The sequence below is a fragment of the Amblyomma mixtum genome, chromosome 3, assembly GCF_055824585.1.
Source record: "Amblyomma mixtum isolate Tamu chromosome 3, ASM5582458v1, whole genome shotgun sequence".
Lineage (NCBI taxonomy): Eukaryota > Metazoa > Arthropoda > Arachnida > Ixodida > Ixodidae > Amblyomma > Amblyomma mixtum.
In genome coordinates, this window is record NC_143014.1 from 403,468,216 (window position 1) to 403,479,932 (window position 11,717).

General features: G+C 45.4%; 1 protein-coding gene across 9 annotated transcripts in view; it reads right to left on the reverse strand.

Moving 5' to 3' along the window:
* Positions 1-10,592, reverse strand: part of LOC149357427 (uncharacterized) — a 28,002-nt gene extending 17,410 nt beyond the window's left edge. For 4 of the 9 annotated variants that reach the window (XM_089584662.1, XM_089584663.1, XM_089584661.1 and 1 more), the window contains exons 1-3: positions 2,470-2,619; positions 1,982-2,044; positions 1,362-1,436 (exon numbers count right to left, since the gene is read on the reverse strand). In XM_089584662.1, coding sequence (XP_089440788.1) covers positions 1,362-1,436; positions 1,982-2,044; positions 2,470-2,597 — 266 coding nt within the window. In that variant the 5' untranslated portion in view covers positions 2,598-2,619. The other 5 variants (XR_016291823.1, XM_089584665.1, XM_089584666.1 and 2 more) reach the window with 5 other exon arrangements.
* Between the last annotated feature and the right edge of the window lie 1,125 nt (positions 10,593-11,717).

Sequence of the window (11,717 nt, forward strand, 5' to 3'; positions counted from 1 at the left end):
GGCAATTCCAGCGACGTTTGCATAAATCTAACAGCTCACACACATCTGCAAAAATTCAGGAGGCTTGCAGCAGCCTTTTAACTTCCCCCCATGGATGCACAGCCAACAAAAGCACCTTGCTGTGAGTCAAGCAATTCCACCTGAACAATACTTGATGTAAATGGCACTTGAGTGAAAATTGATGTCTCTTAAGGCATCCTTGCCTACAAACCTGTCAGTAATGGTACCAAGATCAACAGCTGCTGCTGTGAGGTGTTGCTCTTTAAGAACTGTATAGTTTAATTCCAAAATAACACACAAACCTTGTAGGTGAATGAGAACACCACAGCATTTCATTTCAGGAGAGCAAGCTGCTGGGCTAGTTGGTGAAGCATGTTAAATAGAATTCAGCACAAAAAAAAAAGACAAGGGACGAATTAAGAGACACAGAGCGATCGTGAACGTCTCTGTGTCTCTTACTTCGTCCCTTGTCTGTTTTTTTTGCGCTGAATTCTATTTAACAGCATTTCATGATTGCAGACACAGACAATTCACAAAACAAACACTGTGGAAGTACGCTTAGATTTATTTATCACATTGTGCCGCGTGGCAACCAAGCATTCAGAAAAGAGAAAAAAAAGCATTCGTAGCAACCACTGAAGTCAGCGGCGAATGACGGAGCGGGGAATGACGGTATACAGTAAAACGCTTTGCCACTTTCCGAACGATTGGTGCAGCTGGGAGCTGAGCACCCAGTCATTCTGATGGAACTGTGATGGAATAGCTGCAGTGCTAGAGCTACGGATGTGAACAGCACCGAACAGACAGCGGCTGGATAGTGGAAAAGCTTCAAACTTGGCAGTCTGTCAATCCAGTCAGTTGCAGCGGTGGCGTTGGGAATTACAAAAAAGGATCCCGAAAATGCAAACAAGTTGCAGGCAACTTGGTTAAGTTTAGTTTCCACGGTTTAGCATAACCACGTTTAGACTGCCCGTGTGACTGCAGGTCAACCAGCAGCAACGTTTCACCATCAGCAAGTTTTCAACCAACATCAGAACAAAAATGCCGGCTGGCAGAGCAAGATGGTCATCTGCACATGCCATCTGTGAAGTACGATCATCGGCTAAACTTGGCACATAAATTGCAGCGGCAAGTTTGGGGTGGGATCATTATGCGAGTAAATACCGTACATATCTAGGGAGCACTTGGCTTTACGCCATTCGGATTAGGAGTGCTGAAGTTCAGTAATGAGGTTTTAGGCTGCAGCTGCCCCTTCTAATCCAACTGATGCACCTCCCAGAGGCATGTGCACTGCATTGTTTTAATAAAACATCACATGCATGCTTCTGAAAGAAAAAACAAATGATTTCATGGATACTCACCCCTGTAGTTCATGATGGAAAAGACATTGGAGATAGGCCTTCACACCAGTTGAGGGTTTTTCAGTTGCAGGGGAGCTGAAAAGGAAGAAACGAAGAAGTGCATGTTCGAACACAGCCATTAAACTTATCTTGTAGTTGAGGAGTTGCCCACCAAGCTTAAAAGCACTCAATTTAAAAATCTGAGAAAAAGAATCTACCACGTAACTAAGTCAAGCAAGTTTACTCAGCTACTGACCTGGTCAAGAGTGAATGCATAAGCAGCCATTACGCACGTGAAAAGGACCACTTTTGAAATTGTACAGTTGTAGCAAATTCATTGATAATCATTTACACACTGAAATGCCAGCTGAAAATGACCTCAATTACCTTCTATTTGGTCTAAAGCTGAAAATGCAACTTAGTGTTTGTGGGGTTTCTAGTTGTGGTTTTGTTGCGATTGTGGCTTGTTAAGAAAAGTCAGGTACTGATATCCTACCAAAGTTTTAATAAATGAAGGGCATGGCCTTTCCTTTAGTTCTTGGAAGTTTTTATCGTTAGTGCTGGCAAAGAGACCTTAAATGATTTCGGTGCAACTTTTCATGTCTTCCTCTTCACATCAAAGATCACTCGTAGACACTCACACCGATGGGCGTTGTGCCTCTTCTCGTCTCCCCTTGACGCGACGTAGGTATTCTAGACGACGTCTGCAAAATATTTAGAACACAAAATCTTTAAATTCCTGGCCCGACAGAAAGTGACACACAGATGCATGAAAGACATGTTCCTACAATGAAACTGTTCTGTTGGACAAAAAAAGACATCCAAAAATAATATATATAATGCTGATCCCCTCGCCCTATCATTAATGTAACTGCTGCCTGCCACGGTGGGCAGTTTGCTCTATCTGATAGGCAGGTTGTGATGACACCGCAATGTCACATGACTCAACTGCCTTTCAGGATCCTCTCCGGGCGCCACCTGTCAGAGTCATGCTCGTTATTTTTTTGCTCACAATGCTGATGCCAGATTTTCTTGGTAACAGGGCCTTTAATGTTATTAGTTTAAAATATCATAAATGATAGGATCCATTATACAATAACTGATATGAAATTTAAAGCAAGGTGCTCACATTGGTAGGACTGCACCAATGTGCCGTTCCCAAGCATAGGATAGCAAGCTCATGGAAGCGCCATACGTGTCACTTCCACTATCAACTGAGGAGGACATCCTCTTCTCTATGGGCATGTGCAGCACCATTGCAGTGAAGGTTAGCGCAGTGTACATTACGTGGTAGTCCAGCGTTGAGGACACGGGACTGTGCGACCTGGTTCCGCAAAACCTGCGACAGGCCGAGCATCGGTCCAGCAGAATGCCGCAATGTTTCTCGTGGGAAGCAAGGACTTCATGGCTTGTGCACAGACTGGATCTAGGAAGATGGCACCGTTCTGGCTTCCAACTCTGCACATGGAAAAGCAACAATCCTTTGAGGAACCATTCATGCTAACCGAGGCAGACTCCCCAGGCCGTCTTTGTGTCTGGTTACTAAACAAAACCAGCACATTACAAATCAAAGCAAATGATAAGGAGCACCCCTACTCAAGAATGTCCTAATAAAACCTATACTAAGCCACCGCATGCTCTTTGATCATGGTAGTTGTCATGCCTAGGTAATGAAGCCTGCCTTGCTCCCTCCCCACAGCAAAGAAGTTTCCACAAGCAATCAAATTTTGTTCTTTACTCATTTGCGCCACAGACTTGATGCTTGCCTCTAGTATTTGACTGGCTGATGACAAAATAGATGCACCACTGAATTTGGAAAAATGGAAATAAGGTAAAGCTAGATCCGCATGCAGACCAAAGTGCGTATTCCAGGTCAAGCTCGGCACATGGAGGACAGTTCGTGTGAAGCTCGAATTTCTCTTACGCAATGAACTGCTCAAGCCCAGCTGAAGGTCGACAAAATCCACCAAAATAAAGGATTATGGGAATGTTTTTTTTATTATTGTTCACCTGTGGTGTTGATCTCACACACGGTGCTCTGCCACTAGGTGACTGCTGTCCATGCTTCTGCTTTCGGGGCTATTTATGTGGAGTGTAAACTAACCTTCAGGGTGTTCACCAGTGCCACTTCCTTTCATAGCGGCGGACGTAGTCCATTCTGTATTATCGCGAGCTCCACATGGAATGTGATCAAACGGTGGCATCAAGAATACCAAAGGCTATCTATTGCATAGAAAAGGAAAGCATCACTTATGTTCCTTTCTTTTGGTGATTGTTGGCGTCCTTCATGTACGTCATAACGAGCCTTTCTTTTTCCCTTCTCGTATCTGCTCAATTGCAGTACCATGGCTCACAAGTGGAGGAAGGTACGGGCTACCAAAACGCACAGCACAAGCTCAAGCAACTGCGTGCACTCGGTAGAAACAAAACTGTCTGAGCGCCAAGGGAGCGTCAGGGTCAGTTCTTATATGCCTTCGGTATAGCACAATAGAATGCACACGAAATTCATATTGAAAGCCATCGTGCTGGCTGAGGCTCAGAAATAAGCCATTAGAGGATATTCCTACAATGTAAATATATATCAGCCTGAACAGGAGCATAAATGGCTGTCTGCTTTAACTTCATCATGAAAGAGTCCCATAAGCAGGAGGAAGGAAAAATGAGATCCCATTTTTTTGCTGTCACGAACCAAGGGGCAAACCATAGCATTCACAATTACTGCTTTTCCAAACAGGAGTACATCGGTTTCGATATTTTTTCAGACCCTGATGGATTTTAGAAACTCCTTTCTTAGCGTCTGCCCACCACCTAGTGGCAGCTGCAGGTTTGCCACACATGCAAGTTGCAGGTGATGACACTGGCTTCCTCGTCGCTGCATGTCCACTTATCGCCTCTGTTCTTGCTGCTTCAGGCAAGTTTGTCATGATACAAGACATCGAGTCGCCTCGCGTACCATTCTGCTGCATAGACTCTGCCTCTAAAGCCACCAAAGTGTTCGTGGACCACTTGGTGTTGCTTTGCCTGTGCCGCCAGTGCGCGAGAGGCCTAGCTCCTTCGGACCAACACATCTGTGTATGACACGTCGGCCTCGACGCAGCTGCCACCTTACCACCCACTTCTCCATGCATGCTTGCCGTGATGCAAGAGATTCGACACGATCGACCTGGGCACTAGCACACCGCAGTGAACATGCATCGTCTATGCAGCACACAAATAAATGCTGGCAGCTGCCATCTCCCTACGTTGGCATGGCAGTGTGTGCATGACGCATCAGTTTCATGTGAACCTGCTGGGATATAAAAGACCATATTATCCATCGTTCTGTATAGGCGTAAGCAGTACTGAACTTTCCTTTGATGTCACTGATCCCCACGCACTAAATGCCACTTTCTCTCCAGTGTGCAGCGACATGCTGTGAACCCCGTACGAAATTTGGGTGTAACGAGACAAAATGCTTCATCATCGACTCGAGGAGACAATTCACATAGCAGTATCAAAATATTTATTCTTGCATGCGACTGGATACTGTGTATGGCAGTAGTCATGGCTGTTTACGTTAATATGTACAGCTGGTAGTAAAATAAGTTTCTCATCCAAATGCTAGCTTTTTGAATTTAGTTAATACGCAGATTAATTACCTTGATTCACCTGTATTCTGACGTTCACCAAAACTACTATTATCATACTGCATAAGCTCTTTTTACATAAAAAAGCCTATTTTAAAAAATTAGTGGCGGGCTTCCCGCAATACCTTGTATATAGACTCAGTCTGGCAGCCCCCCACTTTCCAGCATCCAAAAGGTATTTAAATTCGCAGCAGGTTAGTGTTAGAACGGGTGGCTTTTTTTTATATGGCTTCGATGCCTATGAATACATGACAAGATATACAATTAAAATGCGAACTGCGTAGCCTGCTGTGTCCATCAATTTATGCCAACTGGAAACATCTCTAGCTGATCATAATGAGCAACAGTAATGATTAAACGGTGGGGGAAAATGTTCACAACCTAACCTCATGTTCCAAGCTGTCACCTGTAGCAACATCGCTGCTTCCAGATAATTAAACGTATTTGTGCAGATGTGTTATTCTACGCTCTCATGCAGAAGTCCAATATTATGCACAGGGCGACAAGGCGCATACTAGAACACCCTGCAGGGAAGTGGTATACAAAGAATTCTGTTCATCTGTGCTCCGTGAGCACTGCATGCATGCGTCTGAAAAGCTGCGTCCAGTGGACGCGCTGTGCATCTACCTTTTTTGTTCTCTGGATGGAGAGTCTGCTGGTCAACGTGGTTACGCGATGCAGGTATTCCACACAGACTGGCAAGTCTTCATTCCCGGTGCACCAAGAGACACAGCCAGGAAGCCTGCAGTGGTAATTACAGACCGCAATTTTTCCCAGTACTGACGAGCGAAGTGTCCGGGAACCAATTTTGGCATGCTAAGTAGAAAGTGTCAATTAGGACTGAGGATGTGACAAGCCTCGCTGACAGCAGCTAAAACCTAACTCACATAACTAGACACGTTAAATGATTGCTATACATTACGTTCACCCCAAGCTTAGCTTTAGTGCATTCTCTATTCCCTAAAGCATAAATTGTTTCGTTTCGTTAAGCCGACAATAGTAACCGAAAAATGATAAAATCGTAGCTTCATTGTGCAGGCCTTCCAAACCTACAGAACTGTCTTCTGCCCCCCCCCCTCCCCCCCCGCCCCGGTCCCTGTGGCGTTTTGCAGCTAAGCCCACAGTCGCGTGGAGTCAAAATGAAAAAACACCGTGTGTTTTGCGATGGCAGTGCAAGTTAAAGGACCCTAATTGGTCGAAATAAATTCCTAGTCGTTCACTACAGCATCTCTAAAAGGCCAGCAGCTGCAGTACATTACATCCCACATAACACTACATGCACTGTCATTCTGCACACCAAAAACCTATACTATTAGGATATTCACTGCGTGCATGTTTAGCGGTATGCTCATTATTTCCCAGTAAAGTTAACACATACATCATATGAGGAAAAAGCCACAGCTCATTCTAGAATAACTTGTAGTTACATTTACACCCCAATGGTAACTGTATTGCGACTTTATGGCACTTTTACAGCAGTATGCAAACAATCAAAATGCTGAATGAGTGCACACGCCTGCTTTTGGCTGAGTCATGAACATTGCTGCCATCCACGGTCATACCCCAGCTTAGTGTTCAACCTGCCTTTTAATGTTGCTCTTGATGTTGAATATTACAATCTGAATATTGCATTGCATATTTTTGGGCAGCTGGCTGTGTCAACAGTACCGTCTGCTGAAGCAGTGAAGGCAAGAAAAATACTACAGTATTTTGTTTTTGGTCTTGGATACTGTTTGATCTTAATGGTGTGTTTTGGTGTGGCTGGCCATGCCAGGAATGCTTTCTCATACAGCAGTAAAGATGGGCAAATACATATACTAAAAAGTTTGAGTTCTTGACCCTGAATGCAAAATTCACTATCAAAACGTGTTCATAATGATGACCACACTAACAATGTCTTTTGAATCACAGCTCGAAGAGCCATTCATAAAGGTGACAGAAACAGAGAGGGTGCCTATAGTAGCATGGCAGGGGAGGATTTCCTATGCAAAGCATGAAAGCCTTAAAAAAAAATGTCCAAGAAATCATAACGAAAACAGCGCAAACTTCACGAAGGATGCAGAAAGGGGAGAGGAGAGACAGGCAAGAAATACATGTTTCAAATGGGACTGCCCCTTTTAAGAATGACCCATAAATCCACCCTTGTAGCCTACAACACACCATGTTTCACATCCACATATCTAGTTCGGTGCATACTAATTAATACACATGACTGTACCTTTTCGGACTATTACTAGAAGGGTAGGAGTACCTATAGCGGCTGCAGTATAGGTTTCAGTGTTGTTCATTATTTCAATGCTGTTTGTCATGTTTAACGTGCAGAGCTGCTGTTTAACATATAGAGCTGCTGCTGTACACTACAATTTCCTGTACTTGGTGAAATACTAGCTTGCAGTGTCATTCACTTCACTTTATTCACCTTAAAGACCACCTTCAGGGGGTATTACATAACGTGTGGGATAATATATGCAGTAACAAGTACAAGTCATTCTCTTTGAATTATAAGTATATTTCATGAGAAATGGCATTAGGCAGGCAGAATTCTTTTACCCTAATTTCTTTGGGGTACTTGCCTGAATCGATAAAAAGAAAGTCGGATATGGGCATAGTCAGCGGTGACGATGAAACAAAACTAGCGATTGCACCGGTGGCGCCATCTCGTTTGTCGACCGTAGAGATTCGGCAAAGGAAGGGGGTGCTTTGCAGAGGATTTGAAGACGCTGCTTCAACTGCTTTATCAATGACCACAAGAAACAGTTTGGCCAAAACTCCCCTCAATCTTTCATGAAAAAGTGTCTTCAAACTTTCCGCAAAAGCAACCCTCACCATTCTCCTTTGACGATTCTCCATGGCTGACAAGCGAGATGGCACCACCGGTACAACCGCTGAGAAAACACCTAGTTTTGTTTCGTCGTCGCCACACACGATGCGAATATACAACTTTTTTTTTATCAATTCAGGCAAGTAGCCAAAGCAAATGTAGCATAAGACAATTCTTTTGACCTAATGCCATTTCTGTGCGAAATTTGAGCTCGAAGAACTCGCCACTGTAGCTGAGAAAAGCATTCTACGGAAGCGGCACGGATAAAATTCTAATAAAAGAATCTTTAGGAAGCATTTAATATTTAAGCGAAAGAGCACATCGATCGATGCAAAGCATGACGAGTTAATTTTTTTCACCGCCCACCAGTTATGCTCTGCCGCTGTGCCAGCTGTCATCAGTTTTCAAGGCGCATGGACAGGAATCCTCGGAACGAGTCGACAACTGTTCGATGTGCAGCTGTTGCTTTCATGTCATTTTTGATGCACAGTAAATGGCTCAATGGCAACGAAGCCTGGTGCTGTTGTCCAGATGAAACAGTCCAAAAAAATGTGTCATCAGCACAGCTGCCATAGTAATCATATATCCCAAATTGCCTTTAGGACAAAGGCCTACTGAGTGAAGGAGGTTAGAGACCTTTAAGCCGAATGCCTTTTAAAGGATTTTTGGTCAAAGACCTTTAGGGTAAACGCATTTGACAAAGGCCTGCACCCTAAATGCTTTCGACATAAAGGCCCTTACCTAAGCACCTTCAACCTAATGCCTGCAACCTAAACACGTGCACTGTAAAGATCATCAACCTAAAGGCCTCTAATCTAAATGCATGCACTATGAAGGTCTTCAACCTAAATACCTGTCTTCAGAGACCTCTGAGACATCAAAACTACTTACTAACAAATATGGTTAACTAGCAGCCCACGATGAGAGAGAATGCTTTTGAATTCACAGCATGTAGTCTTAAGTGGCCTCATTAATTTGCACTTTAAATTCTAGTTATTAAAGTGATGCTTTGTTAAAATCTACCTGTGGCTTCCAGTGACTGCACTGGTGTAAATTCATTCATTCTGGCACTGAACCCATTACTGCAGAAAGCTCGAAAACTGGAAGCTGTATCAATGTGTCTAGCACTGAAGAATACTCAAAGCATAAAGGCTCGAAAGAAAAAATCAGCCCCTTCTCACCATCGAATGCCCTCCAGCAGCTGGTAGTCTCTGCGTCGATCAGCCGCTGTCCCGATGCCGAGGCAGGAATGCCCAGTCTTGCGAAGGGGACCTCCAAGGTAGTTTCTGATGGGTGATTTAAGAATGTGCATTAACATCACCGAAAATGCTACACATGACTATTTTCATGCTGCAGAAATCCAAGTAAAAATGGAGTTCCTACCATTTACGAAGGCAAAGCTGTCGGCGCGGCCGCCACGTCTGAGCACGTTACGGCACGCCGGGACGGCGGCCTGAAGACATACTATACTGCCAGTGGCAGTATTTGTGGCGAGCACAACCCAGAAAATTCGCCGAGTGCTCCGGCGAGACAGCGAAAACAGCAGCAGCCGGGTCGAGCCGACGGCGCGGAGGCGGCCGGTTGCATCCCTTCCTGACGGGGAGGCCGACCCCCTCGCTCTCGGCGTCGCCATCGCTACCCGGTTGGGGGGGGGGGAGGGAACGCCAGTCCGTTGGCCGCCATCTTGACGCCGGGCGGGGAAGGAGACCGCCATCTTGAACTGAAACAGGACAGAAAAGACCGCCATCTTGCAATGAAGCCGGGCAGGGAAGGAGACCGCCATCTTGAACTGGAACAGGAAAGGAAAGACCGCCATTTTGAAATTCTCGCAGAGGACGAGACCCTCTTGTGCCTGACGACGCTGTGAAACGGCGTCTACTTCTAGAACGCATAGCTGCTGCATTATTTTATCGGTGTGTTCCTCTTCCTGAGCAATCTCCATTGCCTTCTTGATCGTAACATTCTCGACGAGTTAAATGAACCGGCGACGAAATTATGTGACTGCAAGCTGCAAAGGATTTGATCTTGCACCATGATGTCGGTAGCGGCCAAACTTGAACGATTTGGAGAGCCGTTGGACATCGCGAATGTATTCGGCAGTTCGCTCAGCAGGTCTCTGCACACTGCGTTTGAAATGAACGCGGCTGAAATATTCGCTTTGTTCTTCTTGAAAGTGCATGTCTAGTATTTGAAGGGCCGCTTTGTATACGTCCGGTGCCTCAGAGTCACCTGTCCCTATGTCGATTCTATCCTGCGTCTCTTCCTCGATGAAGCTCTAGCAGACATTGATGCCTTCTTCCCACAGCGCGTTGAGCAGAAGCGCTTTCTTGTGGTCCGGCGTTGCGGTCTTGGCGGCGGCGTCGTAGGGCCTGGAAAACACGTCGCCATTTGAGACAAGGAATAGCCGGGGCATGACCAGAAGGGTGCCGGAGGTATTGCCAAGTTCATCTTGCAGAAGGAGCAAGCGGAACGAGGGGGTCAGGACAGCCGTGCAGAAGGCGCCGCAGTAGCGTCGATAGGTCACGCAGACGACGTTGAATTCACGTCAAAAAACAGCCAAGTGCAAAAATGCTGCGTGAAAGTAGGTCAGCAGAAGTAGTAGATGTAGCAGAGAAGTAAGTAAAATTTTCTCACTCACGTATAGGCATGATGCATGTGGATGGATCCTCGTCGCCAAAATGTGTCGGGCGCGGCCGCCATGCCGGAACACGTTAGGGCACGCCGGGACGGCAGCCTGTATAAAGACATCGACGCTAACGCTGAACGACGTTGAGAGAGTCACCGTTTATTCAGAGCGCGGCGCGTTAAATAGACTGAGCGACGCCAATACAGCGCCCCCATGGGGTGAGCAATCTGTGGTCCCGAAAGCGAAACCAAGTTAAAACACTAATAGCTTTTGGATCGAGAAACGGGCGTCGAGTTAGATGAACAGCAAATTTTAAAGCGGAAGGCTTTAATGCCTGATCGTTGTAAGCAAGAGTTGTTGACAGAAATATCACGCTTTTCAATTGGTCGAAGTGGTCGTGACGTCACAATGCGCGAATTTCGAATGCGGCCAATTGTACTTTGGTTAGTAACCATGCAACCAATTACAGGGATGGTGTAGTGATGTTCCAAGTAAAATAAATCAATAAATAAAAGCGAGTAGGAAATTGGTCGAGTTGGGGAATCGACCCAGGCACTCTGGAGTGAGAGATGAGCATGCTAACCTATCCGCTGTGGCAGCTCGATGGTTTGGAATGAACAAAAAAGGCGCGTCTAGTGAATACTGTGTTTTCGATCACTCCCATCTTTCTCCCTTCCCTGGCAGAAAAATTAAAAAGAAAGAAAACAGAACAACAAGAAATTGAAAAGGAAAAATTAAAGGAATAAAAACTAAGAAAAATAAAAATGTTGAAAAATAAATAAATATTTATAAAGCACAAAATTAAAGAAATGAATGCAAACCAGTGCGCAAGGAAAGGCTCTCGCCTTGCAGCACTTCAGAGAGCCAAAGTGCTCTCTGAATTTTTTGTCTCGTGCTTCAAAGTTTTGCTATAGGTGCCAAAGTTCAGCCACAGCTTTTCGCCTCTCCTTCCCCGCTGTGCTTTCCAAGCCTTCGACAGGCAAATAAATGTGGCCACGGTGTCCTGACTTTGCACGCACAGCATTGATGCCGCCTGACTGGAGACCTCAATACCACGCGTCCAAAGAACGATATGTTAAACAGCAGCACACACACTATATTATTCAAGTTCACTATAACACATATGCACGTCACTAAACTGGTTGCGTTCTAGTTATCTGTCCCTGCCAGTCTAGCTGGGGTGAAATTTCCGACCTACATCTTGACACCTACACGCAAGCTGCAGCGTTCGCCAGCGGCGTTCGCAGGCCCCGAGGCACCGCTTGCGACGCAGCGCACTCACCGAAGCTAGGGCTGGTCGAATG